Raw genomic sequence first — 27,831 nt, 5'->3', positions numbered from 1 at the left:
CTCACCCTTTTAAAGGGCGACTGGGGATTAGGCGACCCAGTTGCCAAATCATGGTGGTGGAGAATCATTGTTGTGAGCTCCATGATTTATATTTGGTAACGACATTCATCAGCCGTTGTGTTCCATTTTAGACAGTTTTTTTTTTTTTTTTTTTCAGTTTGGCAACGGTAAGAAAGCTTGGAATAATGTTTTGATTTCCTTAAGTGTGTAAGAAAATAAAGTTTGGCTTTCTTAAGCAAGAAAACGTAATTGTTTATTTAAAATATTTCTTCTCACGTGTTATAGATCGGAGTCAAATTTAATTTAAAGGCAAGAACGACTGAATGAAACAATATTCAGGTAGATTCAACGCAACAATCATCATCTACCATCTTTTTTAGTTCGGGCGCCATTGTATAGACATCAGGTTGTTTCGAAGCGAGATGAAAAATGAGCAATGCCTTCGCCGGGACTCGTAACTACGGACCTCTCGAATACACGCCGAGAGTGCGGACCACTGCATTACGAAGGCATGCCAAGAAAGCGAGAGAAATACCTTATAAAGATATGCTCATTTTAAAATTATTTTGCGATATTGTTGACCCAAAATGTTCAAAAAACGCCTCTTTGGACGTAATATAAATCTGAAACTTTTCAGATTTTTTTAATTATTATTTATTAGTCCAAAGAGGCAATTTTCCCAGAAGGACTATTCATTTCGTTTTGGTATTTTGCGTTGATTCACATGCGTTGTTTCACTTTTAAAATTGTTGTCACCAAACACAAGTATTATCACCCTGTATTATATTTAAAGAAATTAAATAATGAAGAATGTGCATGTAAGTTTCTCGCATAGTAATAAAACATAAGTACCTAAAGACATCAAATTTTGAATAACGTAATCCTCCTGAGAATATGGGCATCTAGAAGTGCAAATTTGGAATTTGTTTTATTATCGATTTCATATTTTGGTAAAACTTTAACGAATTTTTTATTAACAAACTCAAGGATTTCAAAGCGAGCAATGGCAACGCTGTACAGAAAAACAAAAAATAAAAAAAATAAATAATAAATTATCTCCAGTGTACGAAAATATGTATCGGAATTTCTAAAAATATGCTCAATTTAAAGTTATTTTGCAAAATAGCTCCTGAACTGAATTTTATGGTTTAAGTGCGAAGAACTTGGTAAAGGTAACACACAAAATGTTAAAACGACGCCCTTGTGAAAGTAATTTAAAATCTGAAATCTTTCAGATTTTTTTAGTCCAAAGGATCAATTTACCCAGAACTACTATTAATTTCGTTTTGACATTTTGCACCGCTTCACGATAAGCGTTGTTTCAATTTTCAAATTTTCGCCACCAAATATTATCTCCCTGTACTATATTTAAAGAAATTAAATAATGAAGAATCTATATGAACGTAAGTATTTTTCTCGCATTGTGATAAAACAGCGGCACCTAGAGCCATCGAAATTCGAATAACGTAATCTTCCATAGAATATGGGTATGTATAAGTCCTAATTTGAATTTGCAATTTGTTTTATTATCGATTTCATATTTTGTAACACTTCACTGTTTTTGATTAACAAACTTAGAGATTTCAAAGTGAAGAGTGGCAACAATGTACGGAAAAAAAAAATATTTTTATCTCCAGCGCGCGAGACTGTGTATCGGAAATTCTAAAGATATGTTCATTTTAAAATTATTTTGCGATATTGCTGTTGAACTGAATTTTATGGTTTGAGTACGTAGAACATGATATTTAATAAACAAAGGTAGCACGCAAAACGTTAAAAAAAGGCCTCTTTGGACGTAATTTAAAATATAAAACCTTTCAGATTTTTTTATTTAACTTTTTTATTTATTTTCATCTTTCCTGATAGCCTTCCGTAGGCTCCATCATTTCTAATTTTAAAAATTAAACCCTGACTGCAGCCAACGATTGCGAAAATAAAAGCCATGTAAGGAAGATGGATATAATATTATATATGATATATAGACTATATTCCTATAGTTTATATATATATATATATACTTTTGCATTTAATTATAATTTATTTAATATATATATTTACGTTTGATAGTATCGGCGATTGCAATAAAAATGGGTGGTGCACATCTAGATGTTACAGCGGTCCCATATACAAATTTTCAACGTTCTACAAGTAATCATTTTGGAGTTATGAGAAATGTATACATACATACGTACACGTCATGAAAAAAATCCCTTTTAAGTATCAGCTTAGAATCATATCCCTTTAATCCTACTTAGCAATCCGTTTTGGGAAGAAAGAGTCCTTCATTGTGTCCGTACGTACATACGTCACCCAAAAACATTATCCACATGGATTATGTAATGGTCAAAAATGGATGTTTCCGTAGAAATATGATGCCCAATATTTTTCGCGATTACAGTACTTACTTCCTTTTTACTTCGTACAAGTAAGTAAAGAACGTATATTGACCTACATATTCTTATATAAACAATACCTAAGTGCAGTATATAAACATTTCAAATCAATAAAAATATCCCAATGGCACCATCAAGAGAAAATCAATAATTATTTAAATTATCCAAATTTTCAAATTACAAACATAATATGCACTATAAATCTTAATGTAAGTACAAAATAACGCTTCACGCTGTCAAAATGGCTCATCTTATTAAATATCATCAACTAAGTATTATTTCAACTAAAATACAAACACATAATATAAATAAGAGTTTACCCGATGAATTACACAAAAAAGTACGAAATTATCAATAAAAAAAAATATGCGCGCATTGTGACGCACAGGTATTGTTAGCAACCTCATCATTCGTATTCGAACAGCAACCGCATTCGTATTCGAACAACCGCATCATTCGTATTCGAGTAGAAACCGCATCATTCCTACTCGCATCGTATGAGTAACGAAATGGATGCGAGTAACGAAATTGATTTGTGAGTACCGAATCGGTACTTCGAGTCAACCGATGTACCCGTTACTCGGTAACGAATACATGCGGTTTGCTCCAGCTCTAGTCTGATATTCAGCAACAAAACCAAGCGATTTAAAAGCAATAAACGCAGTTGTTAAGAATATTTTGTCTGCTTTTTGATTTAATTGATTTAAATAAAAATGCACTTAAATCATGGTGTGCTTAATTATAAATATTAAATGTTTTTTATTTTTAAAAAACCCACTACTTTAAGTTCATAAAATAAGTTTTAAGACTGCAATGGATATTTTTAAACACCCATGCTATCATACGATGCTAAAGAAATGGTAATTTTTATACTGTTTTAAGAATTAATTTTTTCCGGATCTAGACATTCATGAAATAGTTCTTCCTTGAAAACCAAGTAGTTTCTACACTCAGTCTATCCTATATTCAATTAATTCAACATAAACAACTCGTTTTATTCAAAATGAATGAATCAGTTGACTTAAATGTATCACTGGAAGTGAACAAAGGATTGAATGAATAATACGACAAACCGTCCTGGGCGTCCATTTTGGTTAGTAAAAACTGACTAGTAGTCCTATTTCAAGGGTAAAGGTTCCACTCCGTCGTAAAGCTTAATTGTTATCTTCCTTCCCCCTTTTCGCGGGTGTAATCTCGGTTAAAACACCACTAAATGGTTGACAGATTAGACTATTTCCGACTATACTTACAGAGCAATGATGTTCGGTCATGGGAAGGGGGTATTAGAAAAACCTTTGCAAAAATAAAGATACGGAAATTGCAACATTTGTAACAGTTATCAAAACTAGCAGGAAAAATAAAGGTCACCTAAAAAATCCACTAGTAATTTTTTATAGTCTGCTACTTTAGATAATTCAATGCAATTTCATTTCCCTAAATAATAACCAAGGCAACAAGAGCAGGTGTTCCCTAAGGCATGGCAACAATTGCTGCGGGGGGGGGGGGAATAGTCGGAACTTCTAATTTGCTAAAATCCCTAAAAATGGAAGAGTTACTCAGTACAGTATAGTGATTACGACACATGTTGCGACTGTAAATAAGTAGAGGCTCACCATGATCCTGAAATGCTTATTTTAAAGTAACATTACGTTACGCTATCACAGAATGCTGTGATAGCGTAACGTAATGTGATGCGAAAATGAGATGACTGTATTATAAATGTCTCTAATATTAATTTAGTCAGTATTGGACAAAATAATTGAATTCTAGGACAGATTAGTTGATCTCGTAGCCAGTGATTATTGTATTATTATTGCATTTACAATTTACTTAGCGTGTGTTAGCTGCAAGATATTTTTATGCTAGGATTATCTGTAAGCTGAATAATATTTCTGGAAATTATTCGAAACTTACAATTTAATAAATGCCGAGGAAAAGCAAGGCACATATAAATACAATACCAAGATAACTACTAAAGAACGAATGGACTTTTCCCTGCTGCTGCAATGCTCTGGCACATTAAAAGCAGTGATCAAGCGCTTTGATGGTCCCATCAGCGGCCCAGCGGTAAAGTCCCTGAACACTGGCAGTTCGGTTCGAGGTTCGATTCCGCGAACGGGCTGGCAGCATGGGCGTTTTCATGGTTCTTCTCACGTGTTAATACGAGTCAGTTTCTCTTAGAAAGTCCTCCACGAAGGCATCCCTCCCTTCCTTGTAGTGCCTTAGAGCGGAACACGTAAATAATAATAATTAATAAGCCTTTTGATGCAAATTATATTTTTGTACAAAAAAAAATGTGTTATGAGTTGCTCTTCAATACAAACTGAAATGCATCGATGCAATGAAAATCTTGTTTATGTTTTTGAATATTATACTATACATTTTCCTGAAGAAAAATGTCCTTGACAACAACTATCGAAAATTAAAATAGACCAAGTAGCGGCCGAGTGGTAAAGTTGCTGAACACTGATAGTTCCGTCCAGGATTCGAATCCCGGCGCACGGTCGGACTGCATGGCGTTTTCATGTTTTTTCCCATGTGTAACGTGTATAGATCCAATTTCCCTTAGAGAATTCTCTACGAAGACATCCCTCTTGTTAGGTGATAGACCTCGCGTACTTTCTCATAATCCAAATCACGTACTTTTTCATAACGAAGCCAAACCAAATATTAAATACCTCGGCAACAACATTTTGAGTAAGTATGATCGTAGACGAATAATGGGACGACGCCACGTAGCTGGGCAAAAGTGTTACTGAAGTTACTTGTAACAGGGAAAAAGTATTACTGAAGTTACTCGTAACAAGGGAAAAAATACTACGGAAATTATTCATAACAGGGAAAAAGTATTACAGAAGTTACTCGTAACAAGGAAAAAATATTAACGGAAATTATTCATAACAGGAAAAAAGTATTACCGAAGTCACTCGTAATAAGGAAGAAATATTACGGAACTTATTCATACAGGGAAAATGTATTACTGAAGTTACTCGTAACAAGGAAAAAATATTACGGAAATTATTCATAACAGGGAAAAAGTATTACTGAAGTTACTCGTATCAGGGAAAAGTATTATTGACTGCTGTGGGGTATCTCAAATAACATCATCTCGCGACTGAAAGAAGTCACTTAACTCAGAGGAACTCATCTGTGCATTCTTGGTAGTAGTATAAGTACAACAGCAGTGAGATTTCCACCATGTTTTTGCTTTACGGAAATACGAGTGTCATACGGAATGGTTTTACGCACAGCTAAATATTACAAATAAACTTGCCAAATTTTAGGTGTGTTCAAAGCGATTAAAAATATGCTTTTGCTGCTTCATCAATCTCGTCCTCGGAATGAAAACGTCTGCCACGTTAATTTCGTTTTAGAATAAAAACCAACCAAACGTCACACATAGCAAATGGTGCATGGATGTTCTACCAATGCTGTTTAAATGTGTATTTGTTCCAGAAATTTGACTACTAGTCTTGCTGAAGAAATTAATGCATTATTTGAGGAAGCATGAATCTCCTAATATTCCTTTCTTGAAGAATTTCTGTAATGTACTTAGTAATGCTGTAACTGTGTTTTATTCCTCAAACTTGATAAGAACTTGATGTGAAGAACACGGCATACATTACTTTTTACACAGCTCGTTGTCCTTACACCATTGATGGTTTGCAGTCATCTTTAAAGACTTATGTAACTAGAACTTTACGTACTAGAACTTCAAAAAATGGCAAGTTTCATCACCAGTTATGATTTTAGGAATAATGCGGTGCCCATCATCATTAAGTAATTTTAGGATTTCTTTACTGATTCTGACACGCAACGTTTTTTGGTGTTCTCTCAAGGTATCAGAGACCTAACTATATACTAATTTTTACTTCCTTTTACGAAGTAAACAAGTATTGTAATCGCGAAGTTATCAGATTTCGATGGAAATGTTCATTTTGACCGTTCCAGAAACCATTATAACTATTTTTGCGTGACGTCTATCCGTTTGGCCAGAATAGAGAACTCTTTATTCCAAAACGCATTTTGAAATAGATTGACTGTAGGTCTTTAAGTGACGTCTGTGCATACGTACGTATCTCGCAAAACTCAAAGATCTAAAAAATGACTAAGCATAGAATGCTAAAATTTTGTGCATGGGAATACACACCTCACTTTTTTATTGCAGTCGGCAGTACCAAACATATATATATACACACATACACACCTGCTTACCCAGTCTTTATTTTCGTAATCGTTGGTCGTAGTCATATACACACTTTTGCAAAAAAAAATCGAAGCAACATGAAGGAAGTTGTTGTTTTTGATGATACTGAATATGTATATAGCTCATACACAGATAATAAAATGATTAAAAAAATCAAGGTCATAGTACCTGTTCACGGCTCACAATCACCCACTGAATGTTCAAATTAGTAGTTGGTCGAACCACCCCTGGCGGCAATGAATGCTTGAATTCGTCGAGGCAAGGAATGGTAGAGGTTTCTAATGCCGTCCTGCATAAATTTCGCCAGGTATTCATCAGTTGTCGCTCTGGATCTGCAATATTTTGTGATGCCCGAATCTGGCGGCTTACCATGTCCCAGACATGCTCGATTGGTGAAAGGTCTGGTGACCTTGCTAGTTAAGGAAGAGTATCAACCGCACGGAGACAGTCCAGAGATATGCGAGTGGTATGTGGCCTGGCATTATCTTGTTGGAAAATGGTCCCAGGATGACGTGCCATGAAGGGTAATGCAACCGGCCGCAAGATTGTATCAACATATCGTTGAGCTGTTAAAGACGTACGGAGGCTGACTAAAGATGACCCGCTGTCATAAGAAATAGAGCCCCACACCATCACACCACGGGTCATGGCTGTATGCCTTTGTAAAACAAAGGCTGACTGAGACCTCTAGCTCCGTGCTCTACAGACACGAACACGGTGGTCATCTGCTTCAAAAGCGAAGCGGGATTCATCGCTGAACACTATAGATGCCAGTCTGATGGCAGCCATGATGATCGGCTGCGACACCAGTCCAGACGACACCGCCGACGCAGTGGAGTCAAAGGCAAAGGTCTTAAAGGCCTCTGTGAGAGTAACCACGCCTCAGAGAAGCGCCGTGTGATGGTAGACGGTACCACAGGAAGTATAGACGTGGCTGTAGTGCGTTGAGTCGACGATGATACCGTTGGGGCGGTTAGGGCCTGGCGAACAATCGTACTATCTTGCCTCGCATTTGCGCTTCTTGGCCTTCCAGAGCCTTCATTTCGTCGGCAATTTCCTTGAATCAACCATTGCTGCCAACATCTTTGCACAGCAGTGCCTGTACGCTGAAGGTGGCGGCCTATTGCTCGGTATAACCAACCAAGGAAGGAAGGAAGGAAGGGAAACAAAAAAAGAGATACAGTCATTTTTATTGCAGCATTCTTAGATATATCAAACATTCGTTTTCTTTATAAAACTGGAAATTTACAGCAGAAAAGTTTCACAAAGAAGAAGGCAAACAATGATACCTGTGCAAATCATTCTTTTACACATAATGTAGCTTAAAAACATCAATAAGAATTTAAAATAATAAAGCAAAATAATTTATTAAATGAAATCACTAAAACAAAAATGCAAGTGAAAATTACAATCCAGTTGCAAAATTCACTTCTAACGAAAGATAAAAGGAAAATTCTTTTCAGTATTTTTAATTATTTTCCTTTGGTAACAAATGTATAAATTAAACAGGAATCTCAAATTAATATGTAAAATTTTGCTAGTAAAGTGCATTTTGCTCAAATTTAATAAAATAGCAACAAACACACACAAAAACACAATTTTTTAAATATATACAACCATAATAATTTTTAGAGCATTTTAAGCAACTTTTCTTTTAAATTTTTCAACATTAAAAAAAAAAAAAAAAAAAAAAAAAAAAAGTCAAATGTTAAATTTTTTTGGAATAATTTTACATTTTTATGGTAAATGATAAAATTGCTGTAACTGATAACATGAATATATTCTTCTGTTCAAGCTTTATTTATTGCTACTTTCTCAAATCTCACTTTTGTTTTTATGCAATATTTAACCAACTTTAATTCTAGTATATAAGGAAGATAACCAACGGAAGACAATCAATCAATAAAAATTTATACAATCGCTGAATTTTTCTCAACCAAATATAAAAGTATTTACTATACAAATGATATAAGTATAATTTGGTAACAAAAATTAAATAAAAGTAAGTAGATATGACTGAAATATATATATAGTAACATCAATAAAATGTAAAATGCTAGTTGCCAAGGAAAAATGAAGAGCACACATATATTTATTTGTATAAATTTGTGAAGAATGAACAGCAAATGTAAAGTCTGCACTCAATGAATTCAACCAATTAATTCATCCATTTCACAATAACACAACCAAAGAAAATGCTTTTTATGCATATGGTAGTTAAGAGAAAGCAAATATTCAGCCATTATCTTCTAACATATATTTTTATAGAATTCTTCAAATAACAAATAATAATGCGATAGAAAATATAGCTTTACACTATTCAAAGGAATCCACGGTACTCCTTTTGGTATATCTACAACATATTTAAGTACTAGATAAATGCATTTGAATCACATTTTTAAACCTTATATGGCTTACATTATAATAAATTCCAACATATTGTAGTGAGTTTAAGGTATAAATTAATAAGAGTTAATTTTAAAAAAATTAACTCTAACTGAGGAGAAGAAAAATAACACAGATAAAAAAAGTATAAAGAGAGGCATCTAACAACTATTGCCAAGGCACAATTGTTACATTCAGTTTAAAAAGTCACATGACACATTTACTTAACAATTAATTTTAGAAACAAACATACTGGCCCAACTAAATATTCCACAAAAAATTAAACTTTTTTGTGAGGTACTTATTTAAAAGTTGAAGCATAAAATAAAGCATTAAGCTAGTACCATGCGACCAAATGGGGAAAGATTGGCAGTTTTGCCATTTCCACAAAAGTTTATAATCTACCATTATTTTTTTTTGGCAAATTTGGCACATTATGGATCAACAAATAATATCATGATGTTATGAGTTCCATTTGTAACAGGAAGACCTTCATGGTAGTGAGTGAGGCGTCCAGGATGCATGAGAGACCACCCTAATCTTAATTCTGTCACACTGCAGCTGCAGCGAATAAAACGGCAACCACCTCCCTAAAATATGTGCTAAAATTTAGATAAATTTAAAAGGTAAAAGAATCACATACAAAACGAGTAATTTTCAACTTTGTTTTGGAATCTTTCTCCTCTTCATTTCGAAATTTATTCAAGAACATATAGGTAAATGACTATACAAATGATTTACCACAGAGACATAAAGTTAATATAAAAAATGTATTATTATGTGGATCGTTTTTGCAATATTGCAATTTAACAGGAAATTCTTTCAAATTAAATAAAATAAAAACACTCAATTATGAATTTTTTTATTGACAAGCTTTTATGTCATGATGTAAAGGAAAATAATTTTAATTTTGTATTTTTGATTAATTTTTACACATTTTGCTTAGTTCCTGCATACATATATAGAACTAAATTAAATATTTAGGAGAAGTAAAGAAATTACACATTTTTAATCAAATAATTCTTCTAAAATAGTTAATATCTTACATAGAAGCATTAAATTTGTTATTTCATATGTTTATGTCAAACAGTTAAATGCTCCATCACAAGAAGATCGATTTATGCCATCTAAAAATATTAATTCATTCATATTGACTCATCATAATTAAAATTTAACCCTTCTTCACAGTACAATCCTTTTTATAAATGTATTAAAAATAATCGATGCTTTTTATTTACATCTCCTGGTTTGGGGCTCATTGTGAAGAAACAGACCAATAATAATGGTGTGATCTATTGGTAAAAACATCTGACTTAATGATAAGTTCTTCAACTAGCTTTAACATTTTATATTTTACTCTTAAATAAAGCACAACAATTACTCATGAAATTCTAACTTTAACATACTAAAAGCAGAACTGAGTAATAAAACTTCAAATAAAAAAACTTTAGCCCATTTTATTCTGAAAATCCATATAAGAATGTGTTCTAACTGAAATTTTAGTTAGCAATAAAATTCTATAATATGGATACTTTTAATATTAGAATTAATGAAAAGTAACAGATACCTATTTCTGCATAATAAAGAAAAGGACATTTTGTTTAATTAGCAGTTTTAGTTTTAAATTAAATACATTTGTTACGATCAGTAAGACAAATCCTTGAAATCATCATAGGTCTCTCAACAGAAGGAATGCGTAGAATTACTCAAAATTGAACTTAAATGCAAAAATTTCTTTCCTTTCTTTATTCAATAAAAAATATTCCAGTTTGCCTTTGTCCTGAATATTAGCTATATTGGCCTATGTCTCTCTACAATATACTTCAAATCAAAATGCCTGAATTTAGTCACATGCTATCCAGAAGTGGCTATGTGAAAACTAAAAAAAGGAGTTTAATAATTGAATGCTATTCTCGTATCTAATTTACAACTTAAAAAGACTATCTTCAATAAATGGCAACTCTGAAATGTGAAAAACCAAGAGCTTCCAGGAGATTTTTGTGCAGCTCGGCAAAAGAATTTTAGAAAAATTTTTTTCGGCATTTTAGAAAAACTTTAAATCAACTTATTCAATTTTTAATGCATGATTCGCATTCATGAACTATTATATTATTTTATATATATCAATTATATATATCAATATTTAATCATTTACTCTAAATTTTATGTTCTTTGGCTATTTTTTTAATTATCTCACACTTGTATACTGAGAAAACCCTGTTTGGGGAAAGAAAGCTTTTATTTATCACTTTTAAATATAATAAAAATAAAATTAATAATGTATGACAAAATTAAATACATGTTATTAACTGACTAAGCACAGGTTGAATGTTCATGAAAATTACTACAAATGCCCACAGAGGATTAAGACAATTCAGATCAAATAAAATTTAATAAGAAAATTATTTTGCTAACATAGATTGATTCTGAAAAGTAAGATAATCAATAAAAGACCTATTTTATCAATTATAATCTGCACTGAAGATAGTTTTGTATGGTCTAGTGGTGCCTATAATTACATTTAGAAAAACTTTATATTCATTATAAAAATAAAACACAAAAAGTTTGATTCCCATATGACAAAAAATTGATAGATACATTTAGTTTCATATCACATTCAGGAGTCATATACAAATTGAAGAGCAAAATTTTTGCAATTGTACATAACTAAAACTGAAATATCCATCCAGAAAAAGATTTTGATGTTAATAGATTAAGTGCAGTGGAATGTAGATTGCTGTGAAAAGTATTGATTAATATATATTTTTTCAAAAATGAGATCTTATTCATAGAATCTTATAAAATTCATGAATTCTACAAACTATTAGTAACTATTAGTTTTGTTACTATTGTTGCATAAAACTAACTTTGTAACTATTAGTTACAAAGTAACTATTAGTTGAATAAATTTAAAATGAAGAATATTTCTCATTGTATGTATTCTTTCTACAGATATTAGATTATGATAGATTATTACATAGGTAAAGATAAATCATGCTTCGAATAGTAGAAAGAGGATAGATATATAGACATGCATTATTAATATAAAGGAAAAGAATGTTAAAAAAAAAGGCTGAATACTTATCAATCCACTAAAAAGTCTTAGATTTAATACACTCATATAAAATAAGACAATCCTAAAAATTTCTTAAGTTGGAACACAAAATAAGTTAATACAGTTTGAATTTGATAAATTACTACAAGATTATACTCATGTAAAACCGTATTCAATCATTAAAAACTTCAGATAAACCATCACACTTAGCAGACATAGATTTGCACATAAGAAAGCAGATAATTTTCAGTTTTGAAAAAGTAATTAGTAATTATTTCAGATTAAAATATAAAATTTCATATATGAAATTCTTCACAATTACTGGATTTTCCTGGATTTTCTTTTAATAAAAATGTTTAAAAAATAGAAGAATAAAATTACACTGTAATTATTAAAAAAAATTTTAGTATGCACTAACTACTTTTAGTTAGTTACCTATTTCTTAGACCCACCAGTAGCTGAGTGGTAAAGTCGCTGAACACTAGTAGTTCGGTCCGAGGTTCGAATCCCACAAACGGGCTGGCTGCATGGGCGTTTTCGTGGTTTTCCCCATGTGTAACGTGTATACGAGACAGTTTCCTCCATGAAGGAATCTCTCCCCTTAGGCAGATAGCCCTCGAGGCTTTGCCATAATCACACTCATACATCTATTTCTTAGATGATGCTACTAAAATACTGTTTCAAAGTATGAAAATAAATATAAGTAATTAATAGTACATAAATGAAAATAATTCTGTTAATTTAATAAGCTAATAAATTTTTAATTTCATTAAATCTGAATACTTTGAAATTATACAAAACAAAAGCAGGAGTGGAAAAAATATTCATTACATTTATTAACAAATCTACACCCTGCTTCTGGAAAATAATACAGAAATATTTGTTATGTGGTACTCCACTTGTGTAGAATCTTTAACCCACACCAGTATGATTCAATTGTTTGAGTATCAGTGCCATATGCACGACTGGCACATTTGAACATGCAGCAAAACAGTCGGGGAAAAAATTATTGACGCAGTAACCAGTTTTAGTGATGCTATTTAAAAAATAACTAAATAACTGAGAAAAATAGATTGCATACTGTATCACTGCCAGATTGTAATAAATGTAAATTCACTAACATCTGATAAAATTTGAAATGTTTATACAGATATAAAATATACTAAATTAAGCAATAACTAAAATATTTTTCACTTTAAAATTTCAGATAGTACTCAATGGATTAGTGAATTTATATGCCATACAAAAATATGGTTAGGAGACTAAAACTATAAAAAGTGCACCTATTTTAATCAAAGTACCTACCCTTAACAAATTAATTAAATGAATGTTTCAGAATGCCAAATTCAGAATGCAAAGTTTCTCAAATTGATTGCAAAAACTGTTAATGCATACTGTTTTGTTGCAATATTACATTTTTTATGTATTTTGCATAATTTTTACTTTGTTTACTGTATAATCTTATGTAATTTGTAGTTTCATTACCTTGCGATTCTGTGCACACAGATGTTGGAATTATGAAAAAATATTAAGGAAATCTCAATCTCTAAAAGATAAAATTTCATCAACAAATAAGGATTTCTCATTGACCTGACAACATCTTGAAAGTTCTCAGAAAACATATACATTAGTACCTCCCATAAGAGACACCTTTGTTAGTCCCAGTCCTTTTGAAAAGGGACCTTAATGTATTTACCTTTTACTAAGGGACACTGAAAAAAAGTTTAAAAAATAAGACAGAAGTAGAGGAATAATGCTCTTTGTAAGCAATCTTTTGAGACTTCAAGTTAGTGATCAGTGAATGATACACAAGGGAACAATGAAGTGAAAGTCTAAGACTACAGAACTTCAAAGCATCAAATGGCTGGTTAGAAAAATTTAAGCAAAGACATTACTTTTAAGACTGTTTGTGGTGAAGAAAAATCAGTAGATTATGCAACACGTAACAGACTAATAAAAAAAGCTAAATGGAATTTGTAAAGGATATGAGGTTAAAAACATCTACAGTGCATATGAAAATGGGTTATTTTAGAATTTTACATAATAAGATTATGCTTCAAATGAGAAAAGTGATCTGGTGGTAAAAGCTTCAAGGGATGTCTCACTGTGCCACTTTGTTGTAACATGCAAGGAGAGCGTGAGCAACAACTTGTAACTGGAAAAGCCAAAAATCCAAGATGATTCAAATGCATCAATCCAAAAGCTTTATCGATCCATTCCCACCACAGTAAAAAGTCGTAGACAATGCAAAGCATAATGTGAAAGTAATTGATTGCTTTTGATGACACAATGTTTAGAAAAAAATAGGAACATTCTCCTTTTTCTTGACCATTCGCCAGCCTACCCAGAAGTTAGTGCTTTTCCCACTTAATGCAACATCAGTATTGCAGCCTTTGGATCAAAGCATAATTAAAAGCTTCAAGATTGATTACAGGAAACAGTTTTTATGGCATGTTATTTGTCAAGCTGCATGTGGAAAGAATGATCAACTTCCAAAATCTGTAGATGTATCAAATGCCATTCAGTGGATCACAAAGGCTAAAATCTGTACCACAAAGTTGTGTTCAGCACTGATTTTAGGAAGCAGGTTTTTATATTCCACTTTCAAGTGCCCTTAGTGAAAACACTACTGATCAAAATGAATTGCTTGAACTTGGTCAAAATCAATGACAGTGCTCAAATACATGAATATTTCGAAATCAATGAAAACTTGTGTACTGAAGATCAAGAACGAAATAAAATATTTTATTTCAACTGTAGTTGATAATGTGAGCTTTAATAAATATAACTTGAAAAGTTATATATTGAAATAAAGCAGTGAGGAAGATAAAGAGCCAGATATAAAATGTGGCACAAAAAAACTATACAGATGGTTTAAAATACACCTAATTAGAAAAAAAATCATCATAACTGATGACATCATCATAACTGGTGACATGAAGGACTTAATATTATCAGTGACTTTAAAATCCACATGGAAAAAATTGTTTGCAATGCACAGACTTTCAAGAAAACCGGTGTAATGGATTATTTTCACTAAATTTCTGTAATTACAACTCTATTGTTTACTTTCCCCATTTTTGCAATAATTAAACTTTTTTAATAAATAGTTTTCATTAACTTCAAATAAAATCTTGTGACTATGTTACCTATTTATATATTATTTATTTAAAGCTTGATACAACCTGAATTTCTGATGAAATTACATTTTTTAATAGGCACCCTCTGAATAAGGGACAAAAAGATAAAATGTCTGGTGATCCACTGAGTGTCCTTTATTGGGAAGTACTGTATTTTCAAAATTACAAGATTGATATTTCTAGAATATTCAGTAATGTGTTCTTCCTTCACCTTCTTTAACCCTTTGAGTGTTAAGAGTTTGGCCTTGAGATCCTGAAGTTTTCCAAAATACTGTGAATAAGTGATACTTGTTATAACTTCAAAATGATTCTCTCACATTATATCTCGATTCTTTTGCTTCCAATATACATCCAAACCAAAACCGAATTTATCAGGAGCTGACGGAAATTTCTGGCTGGAACAAATTGGAAGCCATTATACTATACGGAATTTTACATCCATAACCCATTGAAGGGTTAATACTGTCGCTATAAGAGGCCAAGAAATGGTTGAGAATTACAACAACATGCTTCGAGCATGGTGCACACAATGATTTTAACTTTTACTCCATCAGCAATTTAGGAATCATGTTGCATGCTTATAACCTTTATGTTCTGAAGTTATAAATTTTAGACTACACTTTTAAAACAAAAATTGCAAAATTCATTCTTGCATTAAAAAGAATTACAGGATTGTTTTTAATTTTTTAGGAGTTATTTTGCTTTATCTGTAAAAACAGAAAAATACTTTTATTAATTGAAACTGCAATAAAAATTTCAAGTTTTCTCTTCAACTGGTACGTTTATTTAGCTCTTTAAAATACCACTTACAATAATGTGAAAGTGTCAAAAGATAACATTAACTATGTAAATTAAAATTCCACTAAGGAAATGAAACAAACTTTCACAAAGCTACGTAATTTTAAAATGTAAATTATGCAGCTTTGCTTGGAAAACATTGAGCTAAATAAAATAGATATAATGAACTTACATCATGAGTATACCCTAAGAAAACGTTCTCTTGGACAGGTCTTATTTACTCTCAAAGCCACTGCTGTTCAAGGCCAACTTGACTCATGTGAATATCTCTTGCTGGTACATTTTCATAACCTCCAGCTAGACGAGGATACTATAAAGAAATAATTAAATACACATTTTTTAAATGATATAAACTTGGGTTAAAATTGAAAAGGTCGAACAAAAACAATAACAAAAAAAAAAGTCTTTACATTGTTTGATCCATCAGACCACTGACCAAAATTTTCCATTTCATCTATTAAATGCTTGCAAAATATTAAAGTAATGACTGGGAACCAATAAACATCAGGACAAGGCTACCAAATAAAAGAAAAAATAATAAATAATGTAATATTTCATAGCAAAGTAATTACAGAGAAACCGTTCATGTGATTACTGTTCATAAATAATCACCTCTGTATGTGACCAGTTTTTCTTAAAACATAATGTTAACTGAATATCACCCACTTAAGGGATCACCTTAATTGAAAATTAAAACCTTCTGAAAGTCTAGATAACCATCTTAATGTTTCATTTCATTTATCTAAAATTCAAAACATAAATCTCTTTCCACATTTCTCAGTGCTGTATCAGGTACAGTAACATTATTAAGTAGTAATGTTATATAATATAAATTTAAATAAATATTATAATTAATATAAATTTAGTTTTTAAACTATTATTTCTCATGCATATTTAAATGAATTAGAAATACATCAAACTATTAACTTCTAAGTGATCACACTATTTTGGGTGGGTGGAAAGAGTCTGAAATAAAAATATACAACTGAAAGTTTGCAATACAATTTAGGAAAATACGTGTTACCTTTTCACACAGGTCACATGAAAAGGTTTCATATGCAGCATTTTATCAATATTAGCTCTGATAAGTATAAAAATGTAAATTTCTGGGATAATCCATTGCATGCTTTGTAAGCAGCCCAATAATGTTTTCATGTAATTGCTCAAATTACTTTTCAATATATTCTGTAATGAAGAAATTGATGAAAAAAAAATCCAACTGAATTCTTGATTCTCATTCATGCTGATATTCATGCTTTTATGATAAAGATACCTCAACAGAAAAATTTACTGAATAACTACAACACATACACTACTCAAAAACCAATATTACTATTGAAATATTAGATTGTAGCAAGTGAAATGGCTGCTGAATGATGTCACATGCTGATGATGTCTATGTCCTGATTGATGGTTGCAGAAGAAACGTTTTTAGAAAAGTTCTCTCATAGCTGGTGCAATAGAAGTATTTATTTGGATGCAAACACATAGTTGATGCAAAAGAAGTATTTATTTGGAAGCAAACACATAGTTGATGAAAAAGAAGTATTTATTTCTATATTACCAACATCAAATCAAATCACAGAACCCATCCAGTTATGGTTGTCACACTTTATTTGTTCAAACTGGGAAATTCTGCAGTGACTGCAGTAAAAAACATCAATAAAAAATTCAGTGGAGGAACAACTATTAGCAGTTCCTCATGCTATTGGTTTACAAACTTTCACTCAGGAGATGTGAGAATACAAAAATGTATATGTGGCCATCATCCTTCCTTTATTTATTCAAATTAATTACACGATTTAATCAAACTAACATGATAAACTGTATAAGAGATCACTCAGACACTAAATGTACAATTTTCAACTGTTTCATGGCACTTGGCAATAACTGGAAATGTAAGGAAACAATTGGTTATTTCACAAACTCATTAAAAAAACAAAGGAAGATGTTTTGAATTATTCTCTTCTCTCTTAAAAAGTAAGAAAGGATCTTACAATTAACTACAACTGTGAATAAGAAGTAAATTTGGACATGAAATGGCTTCCATCATCTTAATGAAGTATGCTTAGACTTTTAAGACAAGCAAATGAGTAAATTTGAGTTCTGTATAGAAAAACTTGTTTCCTTTTATACTGCTCACATGTCATGTAATTGATGCTCAAGATATGTATTGCTAATTACTTACATATCTTACCGTTCTATATATATCATGTAATTTCAGTTCTGACAAATCTTTTCTTAATGGTGTTTTAATTAAAACAGTCATTAGTGTAATTTCTTAGGTACAATCAGAGGCACCCACACTACTTCCGTAAACTAATAGTAAAGCAATGAAATTAGAATAAGTTTTTAAAAATATGTATTTAAAAGAGGAATGAATTTTGATAACTTTTTCAGTTCCTATAAAGCAATATTCACTATTTTGGTGGGGATATACATTACGCTTTATTGAAAGAAATTCATGAAGTTCCATCTTTACATGCAAAATTTGCATAGATATTCATATCTGCCAACTTAATCACTTTCCATAAACTTACCTGTCTGCTTTCTTTTTGCAAAAGGGATTAAACTAAAAAAAATTGGAAAAAAAAAAAACCTTTTGAAGATTAATTGTTTAGAACTGGTTCAAACAGTCGTCATTGTTAAACTCTCAGTGACCCAACAAAAATACTAAATAGTCTTATTATGGCTTATTTTTGCAAAATTTGCACATAAAAGGCCAAGAACAATTTGAATTTTACTCATTAAAACATTAAAGTAATCAGTATTTTTACTTAAAAAGAATCATATAAAAATCTGATTTTACACTTATTAAATAAATCCTCTTACTACAAGCACAGAGACTATTCCCATAAATCCTATGTTCTATTTAAAATAAATACCATGTGAAGATTTTCAAACATGTTGACCATTATTTACCATGCAAATGAATATATGCAGAATAAATTAGGTAAAGCCAAAAATAAACATACATCATGGTCAACTCATAATTGAGCAGTGTTCTGTGATACTTATAATACTATGATCATCGCTTGGTTAAAAATAATTTCTGTTTTAATAAGGTTTTCCAGAGTCATTCTTTGAGGTAAGTTTTAGCTGCAATGCATAATAACCAAATGATAAACTTCTCAATAAAATTTTGTCTCATTGACAAGAACAATAAAAGCTTCTTATATTGTTCTATTATGTTCTAAATGTTCTTACAATGTTATGATTATCACCTGGTTAAAAAATAACTATTGTTTTAGCAAGGTTTTTTGAAGTCAAACTTACTCTTCAAAGTACGTTTTATCTGTGATAACTAAATGGCCAATTAATAAAGTTCTTAGCAGAACAATAAAATCTTCAGTTCTTCAAGAACAATAAAATCTTCAGTTAAGATCATGACTGCAACCATTATAGATTTTATTTACGGCATGCTACAAACATAACTAATAATGATACCTCACACTCTAAATATAAATATTAAGTTTTCATATGAAATGTATAATGTGTATGCTATGTAAATCAGTAAAATCAAGAAAATTTTCCTCTCATAATTCTTAAATTTATAAATATATCATAAATATTTCTAAAATATAAAAATATACAGAGAAAGGAATAAATATCTATAATAAAGAACATGGAATATATCTGCATACCATATCTACTTCATAACTGGGATCCAGTACTTTTGAATAGTTTTCATGGACATATCGATGTTCCTAATCCTAATTTAAAAAAATAAAATAAAATAAGTAAATGAATAAATAATCTGAATAAATATTAAAATATCTATGAAGTGAGAAAAATTATCTTACTTTCAACATGCTACACTTACCACTTGATTGGTGTATATTTCATAGAGTTCATTGTGAACATGGCTAGCATCAAACGATTCACTATTAATAAGATGCCCAAAATCATTAAGGTCAGAAACATACAGGAAAATAACCTGAAATAAATAAAAAAAAAAAAAAACTTTTATTTCTAGAACAGTTTTTAAAAATTCTTAATAGCAACAGTGTAAAAATTAACTTTTCAAATCTCAGCAAAAATATACACATTTCTAAACAATTTCTGATATATCAAAAGAATATTGTAAAAAAAATTTAATTGTCGCTTTAAAAGTGAGAAAAGCAGAAATTTTAACTACCCTGAAAATTATGTACCTATATTTTAAAATTCAAGTGCATCAAAAGCAAACAGAATAACTGTTAATGTGATATGAATTAAGATTAATGTATTGGATTAACAGATGCTATTCATATTTTATAAAAATATTTTCATTGTAAAATAAGCTCCGATACTCCTTTTAGATCTGTATCTATACCTGACCATTCAGTAATTACAAAAATTCAATGCAAAATTCCAATGCTTTAAAATTCATTGCAAATATTTTACAAACCATTATTTCTAAAAACTGTCTCATTAGGTTAGATTTTTATAACTAATAACAATGAAAAAATTTAATTTATCCTGAATAATAAGTTTACAAAATATATCCGAAAAGATAAAAAAAAATTATTCTCTTTCTAATAATTTACATAATTTGTTTTCATTAATAACTCATTGCACAAAACACAAATAATGCGCAGCATACTGATACAATTTCTCAAAAGTTTATAGAGAGTACAAAAATACACAGACTCTCAACAAAGAGACTCTCAACTTTAAATGCTTCAACAAATATCATTTTATGAAATATAGAGCTCATACTGCACCAAAGCATAGCAGAACCCTGAATAAGAAGGCCCTCAGACTTCTTTTAAGTAATTGATTCATAATTTCAAGAGAAAATTCTTTTGTTCTCAAAACTCTTATTTTAATAATTAATAAGTCTTAAAAATTGATTTTAACTTCTAAATGAAACCCTTTAACAGAGGCTGAGACTTTTAAGGAAAGGAAAAACTACCATCCACATGTCAAAATTTTATTCTCCAGGAAAGGCAATGAATTTCTGATAGTGGGTAAATTTTTCCTTTCTGAAAGTACATATCTAGTGCTAGTGACTTTTCATAGAAAACAACACTCACATACTTTTTGGAACAATATAACCAAATACAGAGAATGAAAATCCTCACTTGAAAAAAACATTACATTTGTTCTCAGCTTATATATCAATCCTCAGATTTGGAGGAAATTTTCCCTGACCCATTCCGCCTGACAGTTTGAATTGCATCTGCAGGGAATCAATGTTAGAAAATGTTCAACTCTTCTCCTTCTGTTTTCATACCTTTAGATCTCCATTAAAATTACCTTCTAGACTATCATACTCTTTCCAGTATTCTCTTTATTCTCATTAGTGATGCTTTAACTATTAAATCTCTTTTCATTGGTGTGCTGGAAAATAATGTATTAAATTTTTATTTATTTCTTTGCATTTTAATGAATTTAAATTTTTACTATTTAATTAATCTAATTGTTAATTATTTTATGTATTTTTGTTTCTCTTTTTTAAGGGTCTTCATTACGGTTCTATTTATTTTAGAAAGTAAGTCCTCATTAAATCTGTTAAAGATCTTCCATCAAACTGGAGCAAAACTAGAGCTATCGACAAGCTCATGCTTCACAATATCTTTAAAATCAGAAAAGCAACATCTTAATGGCTATTCTTGAAAGTAGATAAACCAAACTCTAAGGTAGTTTAACTAACGGTGAAGAAAAGATAACAAGTAAAGATGACACATTATTCAGATTCCAGATCATAAAATGGAAAAGTAATTTGTAGGAGTTCCAGTTTTACAGAACTCGTAACATACTTAAAGCACGTGAAACAGTTTAATTATTTATTTATTCTGATATATGAAGTATAAATGAGAATCTCGAAATTAGTGATTCTTTTTTATAAATTAGAAAAAAAAGATACATACAAAAAATTTACTACAAAATAAAATTACCTTATCTCGCAAATTTTTTTCAGAAAGCCATATCAGGATCAAGCAGTCCATGAATAAATGAAGGATAATTTACTCATGGACTTCAGTATTCAGTATCTTTGAGAAGAGATCCACGAACCAAATATGCATGATTGATATATGGAACATTCCACACACCCCTGATAAAATAAAAAGTTATTGTTACACACAGCAGATCTGACAATACATATAATCATATAATAATTAGTAGTTAAACATTTACAAACATAGGGCAACAAGGATATAAGTTTCCTTAAATACATCCTCCCTTAGCAAAGAAAAAACTTAGCAGATCATGAGAGTTCCAAGATTGCTGTTTTGGAGTTATCAAATATGAACCAGTAGGCATGAAATTCAGATTAAAGACTGAATGTACTAAAATTTTATGCTTGGCCAAATCTCCAAGTATTTAAAAAAAACTTAATAAACAATAATAACCCTCTACAAATATTTATTGAAGCATGAAATACTCCAATGAAACAACATACTAAGTAAGTTGCTGTGTTGACCTGCTTATAAATTCTGCATTATACAACAGATGAATCATGCACGATCCATGGATGTGTTTCATTGGGACTCTCAGATACTCACAGAGCTGAAGGGATTAAATATTGGTGGTAAAATCAGTGGCATAAATCTTTATCCATCTTTCTTGCAATGAAAGGCTGCTGGCATGTTGTTGCCACTTATTGGAATATTGCCTCACCACCACAGAACTCAGAGAAAAAAAAAAATGACATATCAAACTCAGATCACTCTAGTTTTCTTTGATATTTGTTATTTAAAATCCATCATTGTTAGCAAAGGTACAAATTTATTTTAATTACATTTTGCTTATGAAACTCATGATAGCTTTAAAAAATTAATTTAAAAATAAATAAAAAAGAATTTTTTAAACTTTTTAGTATATTTCATTGAAACTGTATTAACCCTAAATAGTTCTTTTATAATTTTTGATCAATGAAACAGAAGGGGAATAATAAAGAACAGAAATCCTTGCCTCTGAATACAATAAAATTATTCCTTCTAATTAGCATAGCAATGCTGTATCTTTCTTTCAAAATCAGATCTCTTCAGTCATGCAAGATTTCATACAAATTTCTGTTTAAAATTAATCTTTCCAATGCTGCAAACATACACGCAAATGGATTTCTAATTAATCTCTTAACATAATCAACTAAACACACCAAAATTCCATCAACTACATTAAGACATTATGAAAGCATTTCATTTAGAAAATGGTTTTTTCATCTATCCAACAGTGCAAATACCAACTCTATGAGGATTAATCATTAAATTACTAAGCAAACATATGTATTAAAAAAAAACTGAATAATTAAAAATCTTAGTTTTGGAAAAAAAAATCATTGCATTGTGCAATTCAGACCGCAAAAATGTTATAGTATGAGAAAAACGTAGTTTATACAATCACACTATTATATGAGAAAATGTATTTCAAGTTATGAAACCACACAAAGAAAAATTATGCTAAATAAATTTTTTTTTTTTTTTTTTTTTCTCTGTTTCAGTTAAATGTAATAGTATAAAATATGTGTTCTGACCAAAGTTCTTTAATATTAAAGGTTAAGCCAGAAACGGAAAAAGCGTGCCATTGGTTGCTGGTAGTGACGTCACCCGGGTGACAAGACACATGGGTCGGCGCGTCTGCTACATGATTTTGGTAATAGAAAAAATGTAAACTAAAGCAAAATGATCATTTTATATGTGGTAGTTATAATAACATACCGGAAATACCGGGCATATTACTTTCTGGTTAAGCATTTTGTTGTCCTTTCCTAGTGGACGGTGGACTTTAAAATTAGTTTTTTAAGTTTTTGTATTTTCAGTAAGAAATTTTATAGATATACGTATTATATATAGCATCAGTTTATAAAATATGTTCAAAATTTTTATTTATTTTAAATTAAAAAATTTTTAAACAAATAATTAATTATTTTAATTAAAGATTTAAAATGCTCCTTGCACGCTAATTTTCTATATTCTTTCCTAATTTGTCCTTTAAGTTTGTCATAAAGACTTGACAAAGGTTTTTGCATATCCGTTATTGAATATGATGGATCAGAACTTTTTAAAAAGGATTTTTGTGAACTTAAACCCAGTTTTCGGAAAAATATCTCCTTTTGTTGAACATTATCACAAGTTTAAACTTCTTAATAACCTCATATCCCAAAACGCATTTACAGATATATTGTAATATATATCATGTTTCATCAAAATATCATTCATTTTTAACTAAAAATGAGACGCATACAGCATTTTCAAGACATACAAACTGCGAAAATTTTTGTTTTGAGAAAACCGAGTTTAAAGTTTTTCTTCAAACTTTCCTTTAATACATGATCATGAGAAACAGCAAATTAACTTTAAATATGAATATGTAGACACTAGATAACATTTTCGTATCATTTAACTATTTTTAATCTCATAATATTAATATGAGAAAAATAAACATATGGCAAATTCGTTCGTGTTTCGAAGTTTGAGAACTGGATTGGATTATTTAATTACGGCAAAGCATACATGGGCTATCTGCCTAAAGGGAGGGATGCCTTCGTGGAGGACTTTCTAAGCGAAGTTTGAGGTAGAAACAATTTATGCATTATATCCAATGAAACTTTTAAAATTCACTCATATCATATGTTTCACCTTCATTTGTTAGATTTACATTATCTTTTAATGTTTTACAATATTTTTTACTATTTCTTTTCTTTTTTTTTTTTCCCCCCAAGCAGGTAAACTTTTTTTTTTTTTTGCTTTGGTTCAAGCGACGTTGATCACGCTTTTTTGCAATGAGTAGAGAAAACGAGATTGTTTCTTCCTGTTCTAGGCGTATAGCATTCACATAAACAAAGTTAAATTCAAGACTGACATTTTTAGCCTTTTTTTCAGAAATAAACACTTCTTTTGGGCAAATATATAAATTATTACTTCAGTAAATAACTGTTGAAATACATTTCTTTAGATTTTTCTGCAGAATTTAAAGGGCAAAGTTTACGTTTTTTACACATTTTAAATGTTTGTAACTTATTTAAGAATTAGAATATTTTAACTCGGTTTTTTGCATATGATGTAGTTACATAAATGGAATATTATGAGAGAAAAAAAAAGCAAATTCAATATTTCGGTTGATTTTTAGCTATTTTAAAGTCCACCATCCCCTTAAAGGAAAGCATTAGAAAATGAAAAACGATATTCAAGTTAATTAAGGGAAATAAATGTTGTAAAACAAAGTAATTTTTCAATATTTTTGTGTTGTATTGTCTGCATTAAATAAATCTTGTTGAATAGAGCACATAAAGGCATAACTGCTAAAACCATGGTAAGTATTTCCTATTTATTTTCATTGCTCATGCAATTTTTTTAATACAAATGAACTTTGACATTCCATCAGAAATATATGATCGTGATTTTCAGTTTAAATTACATAACTCAAGCAAAAATAAGATTTAAATCAATAAATTCATATTTAATTACCCTAAAATTCTACAAATTTCTTAATATCCCATCCTTATACTTTTAAATGGACTTATAACATTTAAAATAATTACATAACATTTTAAAATTACCATCATCAATAAATCATTTTTATTTATACTGATTCACTTGAAACTTCAGCAGAAGTGCATATATTTTCAGTATTATCTAGATGGACTCTTATAATCCCTTACACTCCTAAGATTTCTATATAACATTTATCCTGGCGTGTTTATATGCTATAGCAAATAATCTTCGATTTTCACATCCTATTCTTCCCTCCATACATAAAAATGAAATAATTAAAATACATTTCTTATACATAAATGTACAATAATAAAACTGATAAACTTGCCCTACATCTTAATTTCAATTCAGCCTGTATTCAAATTAAATATTTTTAATTACTAATGTATTTATATCAGGTTGTTTCTTAAAATTTTGTTATACTCAAAATAGTGTTAAGTATTTAAGGTCTTTCTCTTATAATTAAATACAAATTGTATGGAATCAAAATTAAAACATATGCAGCAGTTAAATAACATTGAAGAGAATATCTTACTTAATCTTTCGCTATTTGTATTCCAGCACAGTATTGTTTTCCTTCAGGAACAAGCATGTGTAAGTTCACTTAGTTATATCAATTAAATTACATTAGACATATGCATCAGTTAAATAACACTGAAGGAAATATGTCACTCACTTATTCGATGTTTGCATCATAGTGTGGTCGAGAAATTGTTCTTTCCTCACGTTAAACCATGTATCAGTTTGCTTAGTTCGCAATGATTAACCCAGACATTGCTTCAATACATAGAATTACGTTTGAGACACAAAGAAAGTAACCAAAACATGTGAATGAAGTTGGATAAGCGAATTTATCAACTAATCATTCAGGTACTCAGTATTGGTAAACATAACACTGAGTTTAAATATCTCACTATGATGTAAGTCTCATCCACAAAATGAAGATTATGATAAAAAGTGATTTAAAATGAGAAATTTTTCAATTTTAAATGTAAAATAGCAGAAAATGTAAAATTACATCATTACAATTACATCACTACAATTATTTTATCTGGTTGTAAAGAGTCTTTTCCGCCAAAAAAAAAAAAAAAAACGTATTGGCGTGTATAATTCTGACACAACGCTATAGCACAATTTGCCACTTCCGACTTAGTATAATAGCAAATTAACAACACAAATCAAATCAAACTATTGATGCAACGAAAGTAAACAAACGCCAAGAACTAACGACTGTCACCCATGGACCTTATAAGAAACAGACTAACCCAAATGGCTTTTCTCCTTCTTCTGACGCATTCCCGGCTGTCACCTTGATCACATCCGGAGGAGTAGGGACGACTTGCAGAAACTTACAATGGTTGGCTATTGCAGTTGGTATAATTGTCAAGAAAAAGTTGGTTGTAGCACCTCATTTCACAAATTAGAATTTTTAAATATTTTTGTTTTTGAAACTGAGATTGATTTTTAAAAATTTAGCATATTTATCAAGCATAACTAACGTTCCAAATAATTATAAAGCTGTTGCATACTTTCAGGCCTGGCTATTTGTTTAGCTTTTCCTATGTTGTAAGGAAATTTGTAACTACTTCTTTTAGAAAATATATAAAAAATCTGAACTAATAGAAAATTTCAAACAAAGAATTTTCTCTTATAATTTTTATGCTTTTTATTGGTGTAAATAATAAAAAATACTAAAATACCTAAAAATGAATTTTTTAAAGTTTTTGCTTAAAATTCTAAGTTGTGCTGCTATTTAAGATTATAGGTGAATATTATAGCATAATTTTTATGAAGGAGTTTTTTTTTCAATTATATTTCACAATACATCATAGTGATAAACACTTTTAACACCTTAATAACTTTTATACGTTTATTCTAATGTCAAAATTGTAAACTGTAATAATTGATTGTGCTAACATTTTATAGTGATATTTTTTTTAAATTTAATTCTAATTCTGCATAAGAATTTTTTATTTACTGTGAATTTAATTTATTAGCCCAAAGAGGTGGTAGTCGAGAAAGGCTATTAGTTTCGAAACGGCATTTTGCTCTGTTTTATTATAAACTTCGTTTCACTTTGCAAATTGTTGCCACCAAATATTATCGCCTTGTATTATATTTAAAGAAATTTAATAATAAATAATCTGCATGAATACATGTATGTTTCTCGTATTGTGAAAAAACAACGATATTTAGAGCCATCAAATTTTGAACAACGTAATCCTCCATCCGAACACCCGAATTTGTTTTAATCCATTTCATATTTTGTAAAACTTTAATGAATTGTTGATTAAGAAACTCAACGAGTTCAAAGCGAGCAATGGCAACACTGTGCGGAAAATAACATTTTTATCTCCAGCGCGGAAATTCTAAAAATATGCTGTTTTCAATTATTTTGTGACACTACTGTTGAATTAAATTTTGTGTTGTT

The 27,831-nt window shown here is 30.1% G+C and overlaps 1 protein-coding gene across 6 annotated transcripts in view; it reads right to left on the bottom strand.

Annotated features, from left to right (window-relative positions):
• LOC118192519 (uncharacterized) overlaps positions 1 to 26,819 on the bottom strand; it is a 49,232-nt gene extending 22,413 nt beyond the window's left edge. The window contains exons 1-8 of one of the 6 annotated variants that reach the window (XM_085813644.1): positions 26,077 to 26,641; positions 25,936 to 25,976; positions 21,861 to 22,018; positions 19,802 to 19,915; positions 19,623 to 19,691; positions 16,389 to 16,493; positions 16,151 to 16,288; positions 12,476 to 12,715 (exon numbers count right to left, since the gene is read on the bottom strand). In XM_085813644.1, the coding sequence (XP_085669770.1) occupies positions 12,476 to 12,687 (212 nt within the window). In that variant the 5' untranslated portion in view covers positions 12,688 to 12,715; positions 16,151 to 16,288; positions 16,389 to 16,493; ... (3 more) ...; positions 25,936 to 25,976; positions 26,077 to 26,641. Of the gene's footprint in view, positions 1 to 12,475; positions 12,716 to 16,150; positions 16,289 to 16,388; positions 16,494 to 19,622; positions 19,692 to 19,801; positions 19,916 to 21,860; positions 22,019 to 25,935; positions 26,642 to 26,665 lie in introns of those variants that run through there. The other 5 variants (XM_085813643.1, XM_035363513.2, XM_085813642.1 and 2 more) reach the window with 5 other exon arrangements.
• Between the last annotated feature and the right edge of the window lie 1,012 nt (positions 26,820 to 27,831).

This window comes from Stegodyphus dumicola, chromosome 3 (genome assembly GCF_044657685.1).
Source record: "Stegodyphus dumicola isolate Sdum_Otavi_A_Nest chromosome 3, ASM4465768v1".
Taxonomy (NCBI): Eukaryota; Metazoa; Arthropoda; class Arachnida; order Araneae; family Eresidae; genus Stegodyphus; species Stegodyphus dumicola.
Note: the sequence above shows the minus strand (reverse complement) of the source record. Positions and strands in the feature narration are given on the sequence as shown.